Source organism: Erinaceus europaeus, unplaced genomic scaffold (genome assembly GCF_950295315.1).
Source record: "Erinaceus europaeus unplaced genomic scaffold, mEriEur2.1 scaffold_957, whole genome shotgun sequence".
NCBI lineage: Eukaryota > Metazoa > Chordata > Mammalia > Eulipotyphla > Erinaceidae > Erinaceus > Erinaceus europaeus.
Genome location: NW_026647860.1, coordinates 1 through 25,041, shown reverse-complemented (window position 1 = coordinate 25,041; position 25,041 = coordinate 1). Strand labels below are relative to the sequence as shown.

Genomic DNA, 25,041 nt, shown 5'->3' with positions numbered 1-25,041 from the left:
AGAGAGAGGGAGAGGGACAGAGAGAGGGAGAGGGACAGAGAGAGGGAGAGGGACAGAGAGAGGGAGAGGGACAGAGAGAGGGAGAGGGACAGAGAGAGGGAGAGGAACAGAGAGAGGGAGAGGGACAGAGAGAGGGAGAGGGACAGAGAGAGGGAGAGGGACAGAGAGAGGGAGAGGGACAGAGAGAGGGAGAGGGACAGAGAGAGAGGGAGAGGGACAGAGAGAGGGAGAGGGACAGAGAGAGGGAGAGGGACAGAGAGAGGGAGAGGGACAGAGAGAGGGAGAGGGACAGAGAGAGGGAGAGGGAGAGGGACAGAGAGAGGGAGAGGGACAGAGAGAGGGAGAGGGACAGAGAGAGGGAGAGGGACAGAGAGAGGGAGAGGGACAGAGAAAGAGGGAGAGGGACAGAGAGAGGGAGAGGGACAGAGAGAGGGAGAGGGACAGAGAGAGGGAGAGGGACAGAGAGAGGGAGAGGGAGAGGGACAGAGAGAGGGAGAGGGACAGAGAGAGGGAGAGGGACAGAGAGAGGGAGAGGGACAGAGAGAGGGAGAGGGACAGAGAAAGAGGGAGAGGGACAGAGAGAGGGAGAGGGACAGAGAGAGGGAGAGGGACAGAGAGAGGGAGAGGGACAGAGAGAGGGAGAGGGACAGAGAGAGGGAGAGGGACAGAGAGAGGGAGAGGGACAGAGAGAGGGAGAGGGACAGAGAGAGGGAGAGGGACAGAGAGAGGGAGAGGGACAGAGAGAGGGAGAGGGACAGAGAGAGAGGGAGAGGGACAGAGAGAGAGGGAGAGGGACAGAGAGAGGGAGAGGGACAGAGAGAGAGGGAGAGGGACAGAGAGAGGGAGAGGGACAGAGAGAGGGAGAGGGACAGAGAGAGGGAGAGGGACAGAGAGAGGGAGAGGAACAGAGAGAGGGAGAGGGACAGAGAGAGGGAGAGGGACAGAGAGAGGGAGAGGGACAGAGAGAGGGAGAGGGACAGAGAGAGGGAGAGGGACAGAGAAAGAGGGAGAGGGACAGAGAGAGGGAGAGGGACAGAGAGAGGGAGAGGGACAGAGAGAGGGAGAGGGACAGAGAAAGAGGGAGAGGGACAGAGAGAGGGAGAGGGACAGAGAGAGGGAGAGGGACAGAGAGAGAGGGAGAGGGACAGAGAGAGGGAGAGGGACAGAGAGAGGGAGAGGGACAGAGAGAGGGAGAGGGACAGAGAGAGGGAGAGGGACAGAGAGAGGGAGAGGGACAGAGAGAGAGGGAGAGGGACAGAGAGAGGGAGAGGGACAGAGAGAGAGGGAGAGGGACAGAGAGAGGGAGAGGGACAGAGAGAGGGAGAGGGACAGAGAGAGAGGGAGAGGGACAGAGAGAGGGAGAGGGACAGAGAGAGGGAGAGGGACAGAGAGAGGGAGAGGGACAGAGAGAGAGGGAGAGGGACAGAGAGAGAGGGAGAGGGACAGAGAGAGGGAGAGGAACAGAGAGAGGGAGAGGGACAGAGAGAGGGAGAGGGACAGAGAGAGGGAGAGGGACAGAGAGAGGGAGAGGGACAGAGAGAGGGAGAGGGACAGAGAGAGGGAGAGGGACAGAGAGAGGGAGAGGGAGGAGGAGCAGTCTCAGAGGAGCCCTGAGATACCCTGTGAAGATGGAAGAGAGGGTGGGGAGATGGCATCATAGTTCTAAAAAGAGACTTTCCTGCCTGAGGCTCCAAAGTCCCAGGTTCAATACCCAGTACCACCATTTTAAGCCCTCCCTCTTCCCCTCCTTGTTCCTGATTTCTGGGGTGGGCAGTACAGAAAAGCTGGTGGTGTGTGTGTGTGGGGGTGGGGGTCATTCTGGTGTCATGTTTGGTAAAGTTTGCTGGCAGTGGCTCGTCCGTGCACGTCCCCTGCTGTGGTGACACCTGTGTCTTGGGACACAGAATGACATTGGCATTCCCTAAGCAGAGGGAACATAATGCTGCTTCCCCAGGACTCACAGGGAGCTGGGATGGCAAGGGTTAAGGTGCAGGGAGGCCGCAGAGCAGAAGGGTCAGGGGTGGAGGCTTCAGTTCACTTCACTGGCCACTCAAAATCAGAGGTTAGGCTCCCCGCACCCCCTGGCTCCGGCCCTCCAGCCTCCTGGAATCTTGGGAGAATGCAGACTGGAAGGCAGAAATTATTATCTGCTCTGATAAAGAAGACCGGAGATGTGCAGAAACAGAGCCCCGGACTTGCACGCCTGGCGCCCCAGATCCTGCCCCCAGCACTTGTAGGCTGGGGTCAAATGACGCTCTGGCCTCTCTCAGAAGAGACCAGAGTGACTGCCCCAAATCTCAAGTTCCTTTTTTTTTTTCTTTTTAAGAATTTATTTATTTGAAGCCAGGTGGTGGCGCACCTGGTTGAGAGCACATATTACAGTGCGCAAGGACCCAAGTTCGAACCCCTGGTCCCCACCTGCAGGGGGCTCGAACCGGGATTAACCCTCTGTGCTATGGCCCAGCCACAGTGCAGCTCCACGTGTAGCCATGTGAGAGTTCTCCAGACTGCTCGCCACAGCGGGTGGACCAGTTGGCATTCCCACCAGCAGTGCAGGAGGGTTCCTTTGCCCTCACAACCTCTCCAGCATTTGTTGTTACTGTCCTTTCTGCTGTGTGACATTCACACAGGAGTAAAGTAGCATTCTCTTGGTTTTATTTGCATTTTTCTTATAACCAGTACTTGGAGCATTTTTCATCGGTCTGTTGACCTTGGGATCTCTTCTTTGGTGAAGATTATGTCCATGGCCTCTCCCTACTTTTGGATGAGATCACTTGGTTTGTTGTTGAGTTTGGTGAGCTCTTTCATATTTTGCTTAGTGGCCTTTTGTCTGATGTGTGGCATGGAAAGATCTTCTCCCGGTCTGGCAGGAGACTCTGTTTTGGACTGTGGTTCCTTTCGCTGTGCAGAAGCTTTCAGTCTGATGTCATCCATTAGTTTATTCTGTTCTCAGTTTCCTTGCAATCGGACTTGAGTCATCAAAGATGCTTTTAAAGCTTGGATGGAAAAGAGTCCTGTCAAAGTTCTCCTCTAACTATTTGATGGTTTCTGGTCTAACACCCAAATCCTTGATCCATTTGGAGCTCGCTTTTTTTGACGTGTGGTGGCTCAGCTTTGTTTGTCTGCACTTACCAACCCAGTTTTCCTAACATCATTTGTTGAAGAGATTCTCCTTTCTCCCTTGTCAATAATTAGATGTCCAAAGGTGTGGGGCTTATTTCTGCGCTCTCAGTTCTGTTCCACTGGTCCGAGTGGCTGTTTTTGTTCCAATATCAGGCAGTTTTGATTGCAAGGTCCCTGTAAGATAGCTTGAGGTCCGCAAGTATGATGCTTGTTTTGGCGATTCTGGGTATTTTCTGATTCCATATAACACAGATATTTCTTTTGCTGTGTTCCCCGGGGCGGCTTCTACACCCCCTCGGGCCTTCCCTGAGGCTCAGTGAACCATGGTGTTTGAGAGCCCTTGGCTCTTACCTGTCTGGAGGATAGGACTCTGTCAGCAGTGCTGGGCCAGCCCCCTGCGTGCCCTGCACCAAGGGCCAGAGCTCCTGGAATCTCAGGAAGGGCATTGTGACCTCTCCATGGTGATGTCTCTCCGGCATCCTGCTGCTGCTGTCCTGCCGTCTAAATCCTAAGTGGACGTGAATTCCACCCTGTTACTCCTGATTTTGCTTGTTGGCTAGTTTTCTTGGGGAACCTTAGTGTGTGGCGCTCATTTGTGAAAGCCATTTTGTTTTGTTTGTCTTTTCTTACAGATTTTATGTATTTATTTATTTATTTATTTATTTATTGTTTCCAGGGTTGTTGCTGGGGCTCAGTGCCAGCACCATGAATCCACTGCTCCTGAAGGCCATTTTTTTTCCATTTTATTGGCTAGGACAGAAAGAAATGGCGAGAGGAGGAAGACAGAGAGGGGGGAGAAAGATAGACACCAGCAGACCTGCTTCACTGCTTGTGAAGTGACTCCCCTGCAGGTGGGGAGCTGGGAGTTGAACCCATATCTTTGCAAGTGTTCTTGCGCTTTGTACAATGTGCCCTTAACCTGGTGTGCTGCCTCCCAGCCCCATGATTTTATTTATTTATTCATGAAGAAGATAGGAGGAGAGCGAGAAAGAGCCAGGCATCACTATGTCACTTGTGCTGCTGGGGACTGAACTCAGGACCTCCTGCCTGAGAGTCCAGTGTTCTATCCGCTGCGCCAAGTCCTGGACCACTGCAAGAGCCACTTTGTGCTGGGTCCTCAGCTGCCCCTGAGAATATAGATTCCTCTGCTCTCGCCCAGGCCTCCTGTGCCAGCCCCCCCACCCCCAAGCTCCTCAGGCATCTGACGGCACCACAGACAGGACCCCCCCAGGCCCGCTGTGCTAACTTGGGTCACCGGCACCCACGTCTTGCAGGGGGAGAGGTGCCCTGTGGCCCGCGCGTCCCTGTGACTCACGGAGCTGCACTCTGATTCTCTGCCAGTCCTCTCCCATCCCCGCAAGGGGACACAAGTGGGTGGGGGTCTGCGGGCCAGCAGGCAGGCCCCCAGGCGTGGCTGCACCTGCAGAAGGACAACCGCGGCTTTGTGTTTTCTTCCTGAGTAGACTGAGCGGGAAGAGCATTCTCTTTTCTCTCTTACATTTGATCGATCGATACATTGATTGATTGACTGATGTGGAGCTGGGGCTTGAACTCAGGGCTGCATGCGTGTGAGAGGACAGTGAACAGTCTCCCGGGTCTGGCTTTTTTTTGTTTGTTTGTTTTCTTTTAATTTAGAGAGAAGGCTTGGTGGTGGCACACCAGGCTAAGCGCATGTATTACAACGCACAAGGACCTGGGTTCGAGTCCCCACTTCCGACCTGCAGGGGAAAAGCTTCACAAGTGGTGAAGCAGGACTGCAGGTGTCTCTCTCTCCCCCCCCTCTCTCTGTCTCCCCCTCCTCGCTCAATTTCTCTCTGTCCTGTCCAATAAAATAGAAAAAATGGCCACAGGAGCAGTGCCGGCACCAAGCCCCAGAGATAACCCTGGAGGCAAAAAAAAATTAATAAAATGAAATAATAAAAAAGAAGAAAGTGAGGGAGGGAGTCAGGAGGCAGTAGCGCAGCGGGTTAAGCACACATGGCCCAAAGCGCAGGGACCGGCGTAAGGATCCCGGTTCGAGCCCCCGGCTCCCCATCTGCAGGGGAGTCGCTTCACAGGCGGTGAAGCAGGTCTGCAGGTGTCTGTCTTTCTCTCCCCCTCTCTGTCTTCCCCTCCTCTCTCCATTTCTCTCTGTCCTATCCAACAACAACAGCAGCAACACTAAAAAAAAAAAACAAGGGCAACAAAAGGGAAAATAAATATAATTTAAAAATTTTTAAAAAAAGAAGAAAAAAGTAAGAGGCAGCATAGCCCTGCCCCACCGTCCATGGAGCTTCCCCTGGTGCTGTTCATGATGCTCCTATGTGGTGCAGGGGTTGAACCCAGGGCCTCCTACGTGGTACAGCTTGAGTAAGCTAACTTCTCGCCCCTGTTTATTTACTGGGGAGAGAGAGGGAGAGGGAGAGGGAGAGGGAGAGGGAGAGGGAGAGGGAGAGGGAGAGGGAGAGGGAGGGGAGGGGGAGGGGGAGAGGGGAGGGGGAGAGAGGAGAGGGAGAGGGAGAGGGAAAGGGAAGGATAAGGAGAAGGATAGAGGGAGAGAGAAGGGGATAGAGGGAGAGAGACGGGAGAGAGGGAGAGAGAGGGGGAGAGATAGGGAGAGGGGGAAGGAGTGGGAGAGAGAAGGAGAAGGAGGAGGATAGAGGGAGAGAGGGGGGAGGGAGAGGGAGAGAGAGGGAGAGAGAGGGGGAGAGGGAGAGAGAGAGGGAGAGAGAGGGAGAGAGGGAGAGGGAGAGAGAGGGAGAGAGAGGGGGAGAGAGAGAGGGAGAGAGAGGGAGAGAGAGGGGGAGAGGGGGAGAGAGAGAGGGAGAGGGAGAGGAGAAGGAGAGGGAGAGAGAGGGGGGAGAGAGAGGGGGAGAGGGGGAGAGAGAGAGGGAGAGAGAGGGAGAGGAGAGGGAGAGGGAGAGAGAGAGGGGGAGAGAGAGGGGGAGAGGGGGAGAGAGAGAGGGAGAGAGAAGGGGAGAGAGAGGGGGAGAGGGGAGAGAGAGAGGGAGAGAGAGGGAGAGGAGAGGGAGAGGGAGAGAGAGAGGGGGAGAGAGAGGGGGAGAGAGAGAGGGAGAGAGAGGGAGAGGAGAGGGAGAGGGAGAGAGAGAGGGGGAGAGAGAGGGGGAGAGGGGGAGAGAGAGAGGGAGAGAGAAGGGGAGAGAGAGGGGGAGAGGGGAGAGAGAGAGGGAGAGAGAGGGAGAGGAGAGGGAGAGAGAGAGGGGGAGAGAGAGGGAGAGAGAGGGAGAGAGAGAGAGAGGGAGAGAGAGGGGGAGAGAGAGTGAGAGAGAGGGGGAGAGAGAGGGGGAGGGAGAGGGAGGTAGAGGGGGAGGGAGAGAGAAGGAGGATAGAGGGAGGGGGGAGAGGGAGAGAGGGAGAGGGAGAGTGAGAGAGAGCTGCCTCACATGACTGTGTCTTCCTCTGTTCTGGGGATCACACCCTTGCAAGTCCATTGCTCTGCTGCTTCACAGCCTCCCCCCACACCAGAAACTCATTCAGAGGGAACTTGGGGGGCGGGGTGCTCTCCGCAGGTCAGCGGGACGCGTGGCCACTGGAGCAGGCACACGTCCATGTCCGGCCCTTCCCCTTCCTGGCTCTGGCTCTGCCGGGTGGGGTGATGTGTCCCTGGCCGTCCCCCTCAGTGAAGGGCCTGTTGTCCACTCTGCCCTGGGGGTCTGGGGGCAGGGCTGCCCATGTATTGTGTGGACACCAGACAAAGTGTCTGTGTGTGTCCGGGGTAGGGGCCGCCCCCCAGAGTCCAGCTTGCCAGGCACTGCAGGCTGGGGGGGGAGGGGAGGGTGCTGCAGGGGGCAGGGAGGCCTGCAGGGGGCAGGAGGCAGGGGTGGCGGAGGGTGGGCTGGGAACCTTGGGGCTACAGGCCCGAGCTTGCGCCCGCTGGGGGCTGAGGTGCACCCAGGCGCCTGGACACCCCAAGACCAGCGGCCACTTCTCTGTGGGCGTGCCGCAGGCTTGTCCCTCCATGTCCCCTGCCGCGCCCGGTAGCCTTGTGCAGTGACCCCACTGGAGGGAGAGGGGAGTGTTCCAGCCTTTCCCACCAGCCCATCTCCCTCCAGGAGTCAGGACTGGAACTTGGCCGGACCTGTGGGGGCAGGGTCCACCCCTTGGCCTGCCCTTCCCCTTCCTCCCTCTGCCATCTAGCTTCTCCCCACCCTCTCTCTCTCTCTCCTTCCCTCTCTCCCTCTTTCTTCCTCCCTCTCCCTCTCCCCCCCTTCCTCCCTCCCTCCCTTCCTCTCTCCTGCTCTCAAGTCTGGCTCCTGCTAGGTGAGAGGAGCAGGGGTGACTGGAGTGGGGAGGGGGACAGTACCCCCAGGGTCGGGTTTCTCTGGGGCTCCTGTTACCCCCCCCATCCTGCTCTTGGGGAGCAGAGGGGAAAGACTCTCTGGGCAGGTGGTGCAGTGGGTGGAGCACAGGCCTCGTGGGTTCAGCTCCTGCCGCTCTGCAGACATGGCCGCCGCGTCCCAGCGCACCCCCCACCCCACACCCAGTCCCCCGCAGCCCAGATTCAGCTCCACCAGCACAGCCTCCATTTCAGTCTTTTTATAGATTCCGGAACGTTCCCAAGGCTGGGAGGCCTTTCTGGGGGACCTTGTTCCCACCTGCCCCTTCCACCCTCCTCCTCGACTGAGCGAGCGGAGAGGGGAGACGCAGCACAGCAGCACAGCAGCACAGCAGCACAGCCCCGGGGGAGGCTCTGGGTGGGACTGGGGTTCTGAAAGGGGACACGGAGAGGCATGTGGGACGGGGGTGGCGGTGGGGCTGGGACTGTGTACACGTGTACGTCCATCCTCAGCTGCCTTTAGCTGAGCAGAGCAGGGCAGAGCCCAGCCAGCTCTCCCTGGGCCGGAGGCAGGAACGACAGTCCAAAAAGCCCCCCAGGGAGCCAGCAGGGGCAAGGGGGCAAGGGGGCACGGCGGGCGCTAGAGAGCAGGGCCTGGGGAGTCAGCACGCAGGTACACTCTGACTCCAGAGCCTGGAGTTAAGAAGCTGGGGGGGGGGGGGAAGAGACGGGCGGTAGCGCAGCGGGTTAAGCGCAGGTGGCGCAAAGCACAAGGCACAAGGACCGGCGTAAGGATCCCGGTTCAAGCCCCCGGCTCCCCACCTGCAGGGGAGTCACTTCACAGGCAGGTCTGCAGGTGTCTGTCTTTCTCTCCCCCTCTCTGTCTTCCCCTCCTCTCTCCATTTCTCTCTGTCCTATCCAATAGCAACAACATCAACAACAGTAATAACTACAACAATTTTAAAAAAAGAGCAACAAAAGGGAATAAATAAATACATATTTAAAGAAAGAGAGAGTCTTTAAAAATAAATAAAGACTCGCTTAAAAAAGAAGAAGAATCTCGGGGGCTGGGAGGTGGCACATCTAGTTAAATACTCACACTACTATGCACAGGATGTGGGTTCAAGTCCCCGCTCCCCACCTGCAGGGCGCAAGTTTCAAGAGCAGTGAAGCAAGGGCTGCAGGCGTCTGTCTCTCTCTCTCTCTCTTTCCTGTCTTCTCAATTTCTCTCCGTCCTACCCAATAAAGAAAGGGGGGGAATGACCCTCAGGAGCGGAGGATTTGCCGTGGCCGCACCGAGCCCCGCCAATAACCCTGGTGGCAGTAAAATTAAATAAAATAAGAGGTCCTGGGCTCAGCCCCTGAAGTGCTCAGTAGAAGAACTAGAGCAGATAGTGTGTGCGCGTGTGCATGTGTGTGTGCATGTGCACGTGTGTGTGTGTAAGAGAACATGAGAAAAACTCCCAAGACTGAGTCAGATTTGATAAGAGGGAGCACTGAAGGCCCTGCCCCCCGCCCCACAAGGTAAATAAGCAATCAGAGCAGGAAAACTCAGGCTGGATGAAGGCAGGTGTGCAGACTCAGTGCAGAACTGGGGGAGTGTGGGGTGGACTTGAGACCTCCCGCCTCAGCTGCGGGTGTTGCCGCGTGCGTGACAAAGCCTGACTGCTTCTAAGGGGCCGCGCAGGGGGAGAGCACAGGCCTTGCATCTGACCCCCTGGAGGCCCTGGGTTCAAGCCCCAGCTTGGACTTTGATGAAATGAAAGGGGGAAGAGAGAAATAGAGAGGAGAGACATCTGCAGCCCTACCTCACCGAATGTGAAGTTCCTCCCACACCCAGCCACCCCTGCAGATGGGGTCTGGGGACTTGAACCCAGGACTTTGTCCAAGGTGATGTCTGCCTCCACTGGGTGCACCAACACATGGCCCCTGCCTCTCCCTTTCTCCCTGTGTCTCTGTCTCTCTGTCCTTCTCTTTGAAAACTAGATCCAAAGTGGGGAAGTTCTAGTGACAGATGGTAGCTAGATGGATGGATGAGTGGGTGGGTGGATGGGTGGGTGGGTGGATGGGTGGGTGGGTGGATGGATGGGTGGGTGGATGGATGGATGGGTGGGTGGATGGATGGATGGGTGGGTGGATGGATGGATGGGTGGGTGGATGGATAGATGGGTGGGTGGATGGATGGATGGATGGATGGATGGATGGATGGATGGATGGGTGGATGGATGGGTGGGTGGATGGATGGATAGATGGGTGGGTGGGTGGATGGATGGAGACCTTCCTTTCTGCAGTGGATCCACGAATGGGTTCCTGGGTCTGAACTCAGACACTATATATGCCAGAGTGTTGCTCTGGTTCTTTCTAGATCCCTCTCTCTCTCTCTCTCTCTCTCTCTCTCATGGCTCTCTTTCTGTGTGTCTCATAAGTAAATCAATCAATGTAGAATCATCTGTGTGTGTGGATCTGGCGTCTTTTGTGCTCAGCCTCACTACTCCAGGCCATGTTTTCATCTAAGGAGACAGAAAGGTTGAGATACCACCACACCAGAGCTTCCCCCCCCCCCAAGTGCCACGCGCCAGGGCTGACCAGAGCAGTATGACATGGCGTTGCCGTGGCAACACTTTCTGACCCTGAAAACAAAAGCAGAGTCCCTTCAACCATGCTCGGATCCTGTGCTTCCTGATAGACTCACTAGGACTAACGGGGACCTGAGCTTGGGGGCAAAGGGCAGAGGTGAAAGGTCAGGCTTCAAGATCTCCTGATGAATGGAGACGAGCCCCTCCCTCAGTCCTGCCTGTGGCCCAGGGTGAGATCAGCCCCTGAGTCACGGTGGGTGGGGTGGCCGTTGCTCCCAGACCCCGAGGAAACACAGCCTGAGCCACCTGCCACCAGGAGCTTGGTGCTGCGTGCCCTGTGCCCTGTCCTGTCGTCACTCCCACCCCCATGCTCAGCCCCGTCCCTGTCCCCTGTCTCCTGCTGCAGGTCTTGCAGATGTGACGCCCTGAGGTCATCCCCTCGATAGTGAGCCAGAGCGATGCTCTGCCCCCTCTCTCTAATTCTGCACCTTTACCTCAGGGGGCACATTCCTCAGCGCAGGACGGCCTGTGCGTGGGGTCCCCTCCCTGCCCAGGCCCCGGGCCCTTATGGCCGTCTCCCCCACAGATGTCCTGGCGTCCGCAGTACCGCAGCTCCAAGTTCCGGAACGTGTACGGGAAGGTGGCCAGCCGGGAGCACTGCTTCGATGGCGTCCCCATCACCAAGAACGTACACGACAACCACTTCTGTGCCGTCAACGCCAGCTTCCTGGCCATCGTCACCGAGAGTGCGGGCGGGGGCGCCTTCCTGGTCATCCCGCTGGAGCAGGTAGGTGCGGGGCCCACAGGTCTGTCCCCTCCCCGTCCCTCAGGCCCCTCGAGAGTCAGTGCAGGTTGGGGCCTGTCCTGGTCCCAGTCACACTCGGGGTCCCCTCCAGGAAGCCCACCCAGCTGTCTCTCTCTCTCTCTGTGCAGCCTGAGCGTCCCGGGCTGGAGCCAGAGGGCGGCAGATGTGGGCAGGGCCACGGGGCATCAGCAGAGATGCCCCCACACACCTCGTGCCCTCCCCCCTTCCTGTCTGAATGCCCCCAGATGTCGGCTTGGGTGGGAAGAGCTGGGTCATGGCGTCTGGAAGCTCTGCAGCCTCAGGACTCAAGGGACGCCCCCTTCCCTGGGAGGCTGGAGGCTGAGCCCTGTCTGCCCGGCCTGGTTCTCCCCACCACCTCCACCCCACAACACACACAGCCACAGGCTGGGGGAAGAGCAGGGGAGGAGATGTAGGAAAAGAAAAAGAGAAAGGGGAGGAGAAGAAGGAAGAAAAGGAGGAACAGAAATAGGAAGAGGAAGAGGGGAAAGAAGGGAGAGGAGGAGGAGGAAGAAAAAGAGGGAGGTCAGCTGGTAGCACGGCGGGTTAAGCGCACATGGTTTAAAGCGCAAGCACCAATGTAAGGATCCCGGTTTGAGCCCCCGGCTCCCCACCTGCAGGGGAGTCGCTTCACAGGCGGTGAAGCAGGTCTGCAGGTGTCTGTCTTTCTCTCCCCCTCTCTGTCTTCCCCTCCTCTCTCCATTTCTCTCTGTCCTATCCAACAACAACGACATCAATAACAACAATAAAAAAAAAACAAGGGCAACAAAAGGGAATAAATAAATAAATATTTTTAAAAAAGGAGAGACAAGAAGAGGAGGAAGAGGAACAGGGAGGAAGAAGAGGAGGTGGAGGCCGAAAGACTCGCCCACTAAGATTTTCCCAGATGGAGGTGTGGGGAGGGTGTCGCCCAGTGCCAGCTCCCCCACGGACACAGGGACAGGGACGGGACGGGCGAGCCTGGGGCATGGTGACAGGGGGTCTGACTCTGGTGGACCGGTGCCATGGGTGGGCCTGTGACCTCGGGTGGGAGTGTCACCCGCTGGACAGTTGTCGGGACCCCGCAGACAGCCGGCCTACGGGCCTGTCACATGAGGGGACTCAGGGACCGTGACGTCCCCTCCACTGTCCACGTCCCCGTGTGTGCGGGGGTGGGGGCCACGGCTGGCTGCTCTTCCTGGGGCCACCGGAACCCCTGTCCCCCCCCCCATTTGAAGGCCGCACAGCCAGTGTTCAGCCTCACCAGCCCGCACAGACTCATCCCGGAGTGGTGAAAGATACGGACATTTTTTTTTTTAAACGTGAAGGAGGTTGCCAGTATGAGTGAGGTGGAGGACTGCGGGGAGGACTCTGGGGACAAAACTCCAGGCCACAAAGGGCGTGACTCTTAGATTAGGGAGAGCGTGTTTAAATGCATGATTTTTTATGGTCTGTTTTTGTTTACAGAGAGAGAGAGAGAGTGTGTGTGTATGTGTGTGTCTGTCTGTCTGTCAGCTGTGTGTGTGTCTGTGTGTCTGCCTGCTGTCTGTGTGTCTGCCTCAGATGTGAAACTCAGCGTTCACTGGAGAAAGAACACTGGCCTTTTCTAAATAAGTCTTCCATATTTATTTTGAGAGGGGAGGAGAAGCGAGAGGGAGAAAGACAGACACCTGCAGGCCTACCTCACCACTCGTGAAGTTTCCCCCGTGCAGGTGGGGCCCAGGGTCTCAAACCCAGGGCTTTGAACAAGTGTCCTCAACTAGGTGTGCCGCCTCCCAGCCCCTATTGTCTGCCTGCCTGCCTGCCTGCCTGCCTGCCTGCCTGCCTTCCTTCCTTCCTTCCTTCCTTCCTTCCTTCCTTCCTCCCTTCCTTCTTTCCACCGAGGTTATTAGCAGGGCAGGTGCCTACACAACAGATCCACTTCCAGTGGCCATTTTTTTCCTTTACTTAATTATTATTATTATTATTATTTACTATTATTATTACACAGGACAGAAAGGAATTGAGAGGAGAGGGAGAGACAGAGAGGGAGAGAGACCTGCAGCCCTGCTTCACCACTTGTGAAGCTCTCCCCCTGTAGGTTCAAGCCCCGGGTCCCCGCACAATACTATGCAGAAGGACTTGAGTTCAAGCCTCCGTAGGGCTGCAGGTGTCTCTCTGTCTCTGTCACTCTCTGTCTCTCCTTCCCCTCTCAATTTCTCTCTATCCTAGTAAAAATAGCTATGGGAGGTGGCGCAGTGGATAAAGCATTGGATTCTCAACCATGAGGTCCTGAGCTCAATCCCCGGCAGTACATGTACCAAAGTGATGCCTGGTTCTTTCTCTCTACCCGCCTAGTAAAAAATAGAAAAGGGGGAGTCGGGCTGTATCGCAGCAGGTTAAGCGCAAGTGGCGCAAAGCACAAGGACCGGCATAAGGATCCCAGTTCGAACCCCGGCTCAACACCTGCAGGGGAGTCGCTTCACAGACGGTGAAGCAGGTCTGCAGGTGTCTATCTTTCTCTCCTCCTCTCTGTCTTCCCCTCTCTCTTCTCCATTTCTCTCTGTCCTATCCAACAACGACAACAACAATAATAACTACAACAATAAAACAACAAGGGCAACAAAAGGAAATAAATAAAATAAATATTTAAAGAATTTTTTTTAATAGAAAAAGAAAAAATGGCGCATAAAGTATCAATTTACCTGTCTGTCCACCCATCTCCCTGCAACCATCCACCCACCATCCATCTGCCCATCATCCGTTCGTCGATATCCATCTACCCATCATCTATCCATCCACCCTCATCAATGCAGAAAGTGCCCAGTGAGCCCCCGTCTCACCTCATCCCAGCACGGGGGTCTGGGCAGGGAGTGACCCAGGTGCTGTGGCAGGCGGCCGGGGTGGCCAGGCCGGGCTGGAGATGGGGGTGTGGGGGCTCATCTGGTTCCTGCTGGGGGCCACAGAGGGGGCTCTGGGCTGAACGGGGTCGTGTCCCAGGGTCTCCCCTGACTGGGGCGCCTTTGCTGGCCGTGGTAACCACCCCTGAGACCCTGGGCCTGGGCCGAAGGTGGCCCCAGCAGAGGCTTCCCAGGCTAAATTGATAGGCGCGTGGGCTGCCCTGGGCTGGTTCTCCCTCCCTCCCAGGCTAAATCCGGGTGTCCCCAAGCCCCCCAAGTGGTGTCCCTTGACCTGCTGCTGAGCCCAGAATCTGGGAGCCACTTATCCCCTGGCTTTCACAGAAGGGCGGGTGCCAGGCAGGGTGACACATGAGGCTCACGGGAGCCTGGGGTCTCTTCCCGCCTCCCCCACATTGGCACCCACCTCCCTGGCTGCCCTCTTTCCCTCACGACACACCCAGATCTGCAGCCCACCTCCTCCGGATTCCGGGAGCCTTTGCCACATGCACTTTCCAGACCCTTCCACAAAGGCTCTCTGTTCCCCCAGCCGTGTTTCCTGGGTGAGATTTGCATCACAAAGCAGGTGACAGGCTGCCTGAGCACTGACTTGGGGGTGGGGGCCCAGGCACTGCCAGAGAGGCTCCTTTTCTGGAAGAAGCTACTGCTTCTGAGCGAAATGCAGTGCAGGTGGGGTGGGAGTCTCCCAGAGTCACAGGGCGCTCTCCTCTCTGGGACTGGCCTTGGGGTGCGAGGCCGCTGGGTGTCCTGGGGACCAGAGAGGGCATCCCCGACTAGCACAATCCCCCTAGCAGAACACACACCTGGCTGGGTTTGAGTCCTGGCCCCATAAGTGAACACCAAGCACAGCACCCAGGGAGCCCCATGGAGGGTGGGCAGGGCTATGGGGTCTCTCCTCTCTCAGCACCCTGCACAGCACCCAGGGAGCCCCATGGAGGGTGGGCAGAGCTGTGGGGTCTCTCCTCTCTCAGCACCCTGCACAGCACCCAGGGAGCCCATGGAGGGTGGGCAGGGCTGTGGGGTCTCTCCTCTCTCAGCACCCTGCACAGCACCCAGGGAGCCCATGGAGGGTGGGCAGGGCTGTGGGGTCTCTCCTCTCTCAGCACCCTGCACAGCACCCAGGGAGCCCATGGAAGGTGGGCAGGGCTGTGGGGTCTCTCCTCTCAGCACCAGGCACAGCACCCAGGGAGCCCCATGGAGGGTGGGCAGGGCTGTGGGGTGTCTCCTCTCTCAGCACCAGGCACAGCACCAGGGAGCCCATGGAGGGTGGGCAGAGCTGTGGGGTCTCTCCTCTCTCAGCACCAGGCACAGCACCCAGGGAGCCCCATGGAGGGTGGGCAGGGCTGTGGGGTCTCTCCTCTCTCAGCACCCTGCACAGCACCCAGGGAGCCCCATGGAGGGTGGGCAGGGCTGTGGGGTCTCTCAGCACCCTGCACAGCACCCAGGGAGCCCATGGAGGGTGGGCAGGGCTGTGGGGTGTCTCCTCTCTCAGCACCAGGCACAGCACCCAGGGAGCCCATGGAGGGTGGGCAGGGCTGTGGGGTCTCTCCTCTCTCAGCACCAGGCACAGCACCCAGGGAGCCCATGGAGGGTGGGCAGGGCTGTGGGGTGTCTCCTCTCTCAGCACCAGGCACAGCACCCAGGGAGCCCATGGAGGGTGGGCAGGGCTGTGGGGTGTCTCCTCTCTCAGCACCAGGCACAGCACCCAGGGAGCCCCATGGAGGGTGGGCAGGGCTGTGGGGTCTCTCCTCTCTCAGCACCCTGCACAGCACCCAGGGAGCCCATGGAGGGTGGGCATGGCTGTGGGGTCTCTCCTCTCTCAGCACCCTGCACAGCACCCAGGGAGCCCATGGAGGGTGGGCAGGGCTGTGGGGTCTCTCCTCTCTCAGCACCCTGCACAGCACCCAGGGAGCCCATGGAAGGTGGGCAGGGCTGTGGGGTGTCTACTCTCTCAGCACCAGGCACAGCACCCAGGGAGCCCCATGGAGGGTGGGCAGGGCTGTGGGGTCTCTCCTCTCTCAGTACCAGGCACAGCACCAGGGAGCCCATGGAGGGTGGGCAGGGCTGTGGGGTCTCTCCTCTCTCAGCACCAGGCACAGCACCCAGGGAGCCCCATGGAGGGTGGGCAGGGCTGTGGGGTCTCTCCTCTCTCAGCACCAGGCACAGCACCAGGGAGCCCATGGAGGGTGGGCATGGCTGTGGGGTCTCTCCTCTCTCAGCACCCTGCACAGCACCCAGGGAGCCCATGGAAGGTGGGCAGGGCTGTGGGGTGTCTACTCTCTCAGCACCAGGCACAGCACCCAGGGAGCCCCATGGAGGGTGGGCAGGGCTGTGGGGTCTCTCCTCTCTCAGCACCAGGCACAGCACCAGGGAGCCCATGGAGGGTGGGCAGGGCTGTGGGGTCTCTCCTCTCTCAGCACCAGGCACAGCACCCAGGGAGCCCATGGAGGGTGGGCAGGGCTGTGGGGTCTCTCCTCTCTCAGCACCAGGCACAGCACCCAGGGAGCCCCATGGAGGGTGGGCAGAGCTGTGGGGTCTCTCCTCTCTCAGCACCAGGCACAGCACCCAGGGAGCCCCATGGAGGGTGGGCAGGGCTGTGGGGTCTCTCCTCTCTCAGCACCCTGCACAGCACCCAGGGAGCCCATGGAGGGTGGGCATGGCTGTGGGGTCTCTCCTCTCTCAGCACCCTGCACAGCACCCAGGGAGCCCATGGAGGGTGGGCAGGGCTGTGGGGTCTCTCCTCTCTCAGCACCCTGCACAGCACCCAGGGAGCCCATGGAAGGTGGGCAGGGCTGTGGGGTGTCTACTCTCTCAGCACCAGGCACAGCACCCAGGGAGCCCCATGGAGGGTGGGCAGGGCTGTGGGGTCTCTCCTCTCTCAGTACCAGGCACAGCACCAGGGAGCCCATGGAGGGTGGGCAGGGCTGTGGGGTCTCTCCTCTCTCAGCACCAGGCACAGCACCCAGGGAGCCCCATGGAGGGTGGGCAGGGCTGTGGGGTCTCTCCTCTCTCAGCACCAGGCACAGCACCAGGGAGCCCATGGAGGGTGGGCATGGCTGTGGGGTCTCTCCTCTCTCAGCACCCTGCACAGCACCCAGGGAGCCCATGGAAGGTGGGCAGGGCTGTGGGGTGTCTACTCTCTCAGCACCAGGCACAGCACCCAGGGAGCCCCATGGAGGGTGGGCAGGGCTGTGGGGTCTCTCCTCTCTCAGCACCAGGCACAGCACCAGGGAGCCCATGGAGGGTGGGCAGGGCTGTGGGGTCTCTCCTCTCTCAGCACCAGGCACAGCACCCAGGGAGCCCCATGGAGGGTGGGCAGGGCTGTGGGGGTCTCTCCTCTCTCAGCACCAGGCACAGCACCCAGGGAGCCCATGGAGGGTGGGCAGGGCTGTGGGGTCTCTCCTCTCTCAGCACCAGGCACAGCACCCAGGGAGCCCCATGGAGGGTGGGCAGAGCTGTGGGGTCTCTCCTCTCTCAGCACCAGGCACAGCACCCAGGGAGCCCCATGGAGGGTGGGCAGGGCTGTGGGGTCTCTCCTCTCTCAGCACCCTGCACAGCACCCAGGGAGCCCCATGGAGGGTGGGCAGGGCTGTGGGGTCTCCTTTCTCTCTCCGTTAAAAATAAAATCAAACTGCTGTATTGCACCAAAGTAAAGGACTGAGGGGAGGAGGAGGGGCTCAGGTCCTGGAACATGATGGCAGAGGACCTAGTGGAGGTTGAATTGTTACGTGTAAAACTGATAAATGTTATGCATGTACAAACTACTGTATTTTGCTGTTGACTATGAACCATTAATCCCCAATAAAAAATTTAAGAAAAAGCAAAAGGGAAAAAAAAACCGAAAACAAATAGCTGGAGCCCAGGGCTCCACAGGCACAATTTCACTGCCCCCAGCTACCCTTTCATCCAGACAGAGACACGGAGAGAGAAGAAGAACCACCACAGCACCAGAGCTTCCCTAGCTGCCATGGCTTCTTCCATGTGGTGCCAGGGCTCTAAACTGAGTTGTGCAGTTGACAAGGTGCACACCTTCCCTGGGGAGCTCTCTTTCCAACCTTAAAAACTATTTTAAATAATAATTCACATTTGCTTTTGCAAAAAGCCAGTCTGAGGGTCTCCCTAAGGTCCCACCTCTCACCCCCAGCAAAGCCACAGAGCTGAGACATTCTGAAACTGCTTCCCCAGGACACCAAGACAGTCTGGGGTTCCCCTGCATCGGAGCGAGAGTATCCGCCCCCTTCTCTCTCCAAGGCCACTGCCCACAGCTTTGGGAATCTGGCTCTGCCCTCAAGGTGTGTGCGTCCTCTGCCTGTCACTGTCTCTCTCTGTCTCTCCCTCTGAGATCATAATGGCCCTTGTGTCTCAGGTGCCCCAGCCCAGGCTGAGGTGCAGAGAGCTCAGCAGTGCAGCACAGGCCTTGCATCCCCTCTCTGTGCCTACCTCTTGGTCTTATTCACTCTTTTTCTTCTCAGAACAGTGAGGGGTAAGGGTTCCGTGTTGGTGCACCTGGCTGGACATACATCTTCCACTCACAAGGACCCGGGTTCAAGCCTGTGGTCCCCACCTGCAGGGGGAAGGCTTCACGATTGGTGAAGCAGGGCTGCAGGTGTCTCCCCCCCCCCGTGTGTGTGTGTGTGTGTGTGTGTGTGTGTGTGTGTGTGTGTGTGTGTGTATTCAGGTGGAGCGAAGCATAAGGATCCCAGTTCAAGCCAAGCCCCCGGCTCCCCACCTGCAGGGGAGTCGCTTCCCAGGCGGTGAAGCAGGTCTGCAGGTGTCTGTCTGTCTCTCTCCCCCTCTCTGTCTTCCCCTCCTCTCTCCATTGCTCTCTGTCCTATCCAACAATGACGACATCAATAACAACAATAATAACTACAACAATAAAAACAAGGGCAACAAAAAGGAATAAATATAAAAAATTTAAATTAAAATATTTATCTATTATTTATTATTGGATAGAGACAGAGAGAAACTGAGAGAGGAGGGGGAGATAGAGGTAGACAGAGAGACACCGGCAGCCCTGCTTCATGACTCGTGAAGCTTCCCCCTGCAGGTGGGGACCAGGAGCTTGAACCCGGGTCCTTGTGTCTGTAATGTGGGCACTCAACCAGGTGCGCCACCGCCTGGCCCCCGGTGTCTCTGTCTCTTTCCCTCCGTGTCTCTCCCTTCCCTCTTGATTTCTCTCTGCCTCTATCCAAAAATAAATAAATCCAATACCAAAAATAATGGTGACGGTGAGGACCGCGGACACGGAGCCGGGAGCCCACTCTGATTGTGCGCAAAGGGCCAGGTTCACTCCCCAACAGATGAACTAAAAGTAATAGTGACGGTCGCCACGGGGCGGGGCGGGGGGGGTGGTCAGGGCTTACACGCCCGAGCTCGCAAGTTCAAACCCTAGCGCCAAATGTGCCAGAGGGGCGTCCTGCTTCTTTCTCTCATGAATAAACTAAGACATTTGAAATGAGGGACACGGGCTGGAGAGACAGCTCACAGGGTAGAGGCATGCCCTGCCACATGCAGAGTTCAGGTTGGAGCCCCAGCACCACATGGGAGTACCACCACAGCACTGGGGGAGCCCTGATGCTGTGGTCTGTGGATGGATGGATGATGGATGATGGATGGATGGATGATGGATGATGGATGGATGGATGATGGATGGATGGATGATGGATGGATGGATGATGGATGGATGGATGATGGATGGATGGATGATGGATGGATGGATGATGGGTGGATGGATGATGGATGGATGGATGATGGATGGATGGATAATGGATGGATGGATGATGGATGGATGGATGGATGGATGATGGATGGATGATGGATGGATGGATGGATGATGGATGGATGGATGGATGGATGGATGGATGGATGATGGATGATGGATGGATGATGGATGGATGGATGGATGGGTGGATGGATGATGGATGGATGGATGATGGATGGATGGATGGATGATGGATGGATGGATGGATGGATGGATGATGGATGGATGGATGATGGATGATGGATGGATGATGGATGGATGGATGGATGATGGATGGATGATGGATGCATGGATGGATGATGGATGGATGGATGGATGGATGATGGGTGGATGATGGATGGATGGATGGATGATGGATGGATGGATGATGGATGGATGGATGGATGATGGATGGATGGATGGATGGATGGATGATGGATGATGGATGGATGATGGATGGATGGATGGATGGATGGATGGGTGGATGGATGATGGATGGATGGATGATGGATGGATGGATGGATGATGGATGGATGGATGGATGGATGGATGATGGATGGATGGATGATGGATGATGGATGGATGATGGATGGATGGATGGATGGATGATGGATGGATGATGGATGCATGGATGGATGATGGATGGATGGATGGATGGATGGATGGATGGATGGATGATGGATGGATGGATGATGGATGGATGGATGGATGGATGATGGATGCATGGATGGATGGATGATGGATGGATGATGGATGGATGGATGATGGATGGATGGATGATGGATGGATGGATGGATGGATGATGGATGGATGATGGATGGATGATGGATGGATGATGGATGGATGGATGCATGGATGGATGGATGATGGATGGATGGATGGATGATGGATGGATGGATGATGGATGGATGGATGGATGGATGGATGGATGGATGATGGATGGATGATGGATGGATGGATGGATGATGGATGGATGGATGATGGATGATGGATGGATGGATGGATGATGGATGGATGGATGATGGATGGATGGATGATGGATGGATGATGGATGGATGGATGGATGATGGATGCATGGATGGATGGATGATGGATGGATGGATGGATGATGGATGATGGATGGATGGATGATGGATGGATGGATGGATGATGGATGGATGGATGATGGATGGATGGATGGATGATGGATGGATGGATGGATGGATGATGGATGGATGGATGGATGATGGATGGATGGATGGATGAATGATGGATGGATGGATGATGGATGGATGGATGGATGGATGGATGATGAGAAAGAGCTCGGGGGGCAGAGCAGTGGCACACCCAGTTGAGTGAACAAGGACCCAGGTTTGAGCACCCACTACCCTTTAGGACTGGAGGTGTTGGGAGCCCTCTAGAGTGTCTGCCTTGTGTTAGAGGGTGTCTGGAGGGGCCCGTGGGTGCAGGAGGGACTGGGTGCCCTGTGGCAGCTGACAGGCAGCACTGGGCTGGGGCAAGAGGGCTCAGGAGAGGAGCAGGTGAGGACAGGCACCGTGTTCAGAGCTGACCTGAAATGAATAAATGTAATCCATCAGTCAGTCAGTCAATCAGTGGACCCCAGGAGTCCAGCCTCAGCCCAGTGCATCACCACAGCCTGACATCCCCATAGTGTCATGGCTGGACACCCCTCTCCCAGCCCCTCCCATAACCAGCGGTTTTCAGGGTCTGGGCAGCAGTGAAGTGTATCGGTTTGCGGTATTTCCTGTCCACACTGTAGGGAAGCCGTCAGACCTAATCTCTCATCTTGACCCATTTCACCCCGTCCCCTGTGTTTGATCCTGAAAGACGCGGTGTCATCCTTTTAATGGCTGAGTAGTATTCCACACAGCTTCTTTCCCTTGTGGATGATCTTTTAGGTTGGTGTGTGTGTCGGTTGCTGTGAAGTCTGCAGCTGTGAGCACGGGGCTGACTGGATGCAGAGGAGAGGCGTCACAGGGCTGTGAGGCCTTTGGCTAATGACTGAGTGGCCCGGGAGCTGGTGCCGTGGGTGAGGCCCTGTGTTTGGTTCCTGGCGCCGTCCATGTGCCAGAGGGAGGCTCTGGCTCTCTCTCCCTCCCTCTCTCTTCCTCTCTCTCTTTCTCTCCCTCTCTTCCACTCTCTCTCCCTCCCTCTCTCTCCCTCCCTCTCTCTTCCTCTCTCTCTTTCTCTCCCTCTCTCTTCCGCTCTCTCTCCCTCCCTCTCTCTCTTCTCCCTCTCTCCCTCCCTCTCTCTCCCTCTTTCTCTCCCTCTCTCTCCTCCCTCTCTCTCCTCTCCTTCTCTCCCTCCCTCCCTCTCTCTCCCCTCCCCCTTTCTCTCCCTCCCTCTTTATCTCCCTCTCTCTCCCTCCCTCTCTCCTCTCCCTCTCTCCCTTCCCTCTTTCCCTCTCTCTCCCTCTCTCTTCCTCTCTTTCTCCTTCTCTCTCTCTTCCTCTCTCTCTCCTCCCTCTTTCCCTCTCCCTCTCTGTCTCTCTCTCCCCCTCTCCCTCCCTGTGTCTCTCATCCAAAACTAAACACCTAATGCTAGAACACTGCGGCCCAGAAGACAGCACAGGCAGAGCCTGGGACCTTCCAGCCTGAGGTCCCGTGTTCAGTCCCTGGCATCGCATGTGTCAGGGGGAGGCTCTGGTTCTCCCACTCCGATAACTAGATAAATAAATGTACCAAAACAAAAGCATAATGACATCAGTTGTGCTTATCAATCCCAGTGAGATAATTGCATAAAATAAGGACAAAGAGAGGCCAGGGGGACAGCAGAGCAGCGACCCAAGGAGACGCTCCTGCCTGCGGCTCTGAGGCCCCAGGATCCATCCTTAGCCACCACCATCAGCCAGAGCTGAGCAGGGCTCTGGGGAAAACAATGATAATAACAACAATAATGATAATAGGGCTGGGGAGACAACATCATGGTTCTGCAAAGAGATTCTCCTGCCTGAGGCTCTGAGGTCCCAGGTTCCATCCCCAGCACCACCATCAGCCGGAATTCAGCAGGGCTCTGGGGAAGAGGAAGGAAGGAAGGAAGGAAGGAAGGAAGGAAGGAAGGAAGGAAGAAAGGAAGGAAGGAAGGAAGGAAAAAAGAGGGAGTCGGGCTGTAGCACAGCGGGTTAAGCGCATGTGACACAAAGCACAAGGACCGGAGTCAGGATCCCGGTTCGAGCCCCGGGCCAGCCCCCCACGCGGCCTCAGGTTCCCCAGCGGGCACCAGGACCCTCCCTCTGGGACTGCCCAGGTCTGGGACGGCCGGGCAGGAGCAGGAACAGCTGGGCAGGGCTGGCCGTTGCCCAAGTGCCTGGTGGGGACATGGAGGGACTCGGAGCTCGAGGAGTGACAGCTGGGGGAGCTGGCTGCCCGCCTGCCATCTGTGCCACCTCCCTGTGGGCGGGCGGGGCTGGGGGCTGGGGCAGAGCCAGGCAGCAGCCTGGGTCCAGCGGGAATGGGTGCTTTGCTTGCTCTGGGCGCAGGGTCCCTTCTGCTCTCACGAGACATGCACTGTGGACCAGGAGTGATGCCCAGGCTTCTCTCTCTCCATATCTCTCTCTGTCTCTCTCTCTCTCTCTCTCTCTCTGTCTCTCTCTGTAGATAAACAACCCTTAATATAACAGAAGAAGGATCAGGAAGACAGTTCTCAGGGTAAGGCTGTCCCATAAAATATTTTAAATATATTTTTAATATTTAAAATAAATATTAACTGAGAGAGAGGCAGAAGAGAACACAGCATCCCTCTGTTTTGTGTAGAGCTTGGTGTGCTCTCAGGAGCCGTCCAGCCACGGAGCCACCTCGGGCCCTCAGTATATCCTAGATCTTTCTTTCTCTCTGAAGCGCCTCACAGTGGGAGGAGGCGACGCTGGCTCAGGGAGAAGGTTTGTAGTGACGCTCGCCTAGGCGCGCCCCCACCCAGCCCCTAGGACACTGGGCCTCAGGTCACCTCAGTCTCACCTACCCAGGACTTCTCTCCAACAGTTACTCCTTGTAAGCCATGCCAGACAAAATACGGAATTCTTTACTTTTTGATTATCTGACTCCAGTCCGTTCTTTCTCACTGAACAAACTTGCAGACCCCAAATATTAATTTATATGATGATTATTTTGGTTGTATTTATTCATCAGAGAGAAATTGAGAAGGGTGGGGAGGCAGAAGGGGAAGAGAAGCAGAAAGATGCCCGCAGCCCTGCTTCACCACTTGCAAAGCTTCCCTCCTACAGATGGGGACCAGGGGCTCGAACCCAGGTCTTTGCACACTGTGATGGGTGCATTTAACCAGGTGTGTGACCGCCTTGCTCCCATAACCCAAATATTTATTTATCACTGCGCAAACCTGTACATCAAACCTCCTGTTCCTGGTGGCCAGGCTCCCCCACCTCCATTTATTTTTTAATAGAACAGAGAGAATTGGAGAGGGGAGAAGCAGAGAGAGGGAGAGGGAGGGAGACAGACACCTGCAGCACTCCTCTGCTTGTGCAGCTCTCCACCGGCAGGTGGAGCTGGGGGCTGAAGCTGCAGGGTAGCTTGTGCGTTTGCCCAGATGCCACAGCCTGGCCCCTTACTGCCATTGCTCTCCGGGCCACGCTGTTGTTTGAGATGGTCCTTCTCCAGTTTTTCATTTTTGTGAGATTGCCTTATCTGTAACTGCTTTGCAATTTGAATAATCATGTCAAAGATTTTCAACTTGACTTTCTTTTTAGCTCACCATGATACCCATGGCCTAAGTTTGAACCCTATCTATCTATCTATCTTTCTCTCTCACTTTTTAACAGATTCTTTTTTTATACTTATTTATTTACTAGATAGAGACAGAGAGAAATTGAGAGGGTAGGGGGAGATAGAGAGACAGAGAGACGCCTGCAGTCCTGCTTCACCCCTTGTGATGCCTTCCCCCTGCAGGTGGGGACCAGGGGCTTGAACCTGGGTCCTGGAGCACTGTGATGTGTGTGTTCAAGCAGATACACCACCACCGGGCCCCCTCTACCTTTCTCTCTATCATTAAATAAATACACCTTTCAGATAAATAAAAGTCAGAGGCAGGAAGGCCTGTTATGCCTCTCTCACAACACACAGGAATACATTCATCTCCGTCTCCTACTGTATGTAGGATGGATGGATGGATGGATGGATGGATGGATGGATGGAGTATGTAGGATGGATGGATGGATGAATGGATGGATGGATGCTTCAGGTAACTGGGTTGTTCTGAGGTTCACAGCCAGATTGCCCCCTGGCCCCCCCCCCCCCCGTGAACTTTTTCTTGTCTGCCATGGGGGGGGTCGCCCACGAAGCTATTTTTCCCCAGAGGAAACGATCCCACTTGCACACGTGTGCATGCGTGGGGGTGCTGGGGGTGCCAGGTGGGTGGGGCAGTGTGCATGTGTGTGAGGCTGGGGGTGCCGGGTGGGTGGGGCAGTGTGCATGTGTGTGGGGTTGGGGGTGCCAGGTGGGGTGGGGCAGTGTGCATGTGTGTGGGGTTGGGGGTGCCGGGTGGGTGGGGCAGTGTGCATGTGTGTGGGGTTGGGGGTGCCGGTGGGTGGGGCAGTGTGCATGTGTGTGAGTCTGGGGGTGCCAGGTGGGTGGGGCAGTGTGCATGTGTGTGGGGGTGCCGGGTGGGTGGGGCTG

The 25,041-nt window shown here is 56.8% G+C and overlaps 1 protein-coding gene across 1 annotated transcript in view; it reads left to right on the top strand.

The window, feature by feature from the left end:
* LOC132536504 (coronin-2B-like) overlaps positions 1-23,094 on the top strand; it is a 38,946-nt gene extending 15,852 nt beyond the window's left edge. Inside the window, exons 2-3 of the mRNA XM_060184465.1 lie at positions 10,562-10,762; positions 23,014-23,094. Of these exons, the coding sequence (XP_060040448.1) occupies positions 10,562-10,762; positions 23,014-23,028 (216 nt within the window). The 3' untranslated portion in view covers positions 23,029-23,094. The remainder of the gene's footprint in view (positions 1-10,561; positions 10,763-23,013) is intronic.
* The last annotated feature ends 1,947 nt before the right edge of the window (positions 23,095-25,041 follow it).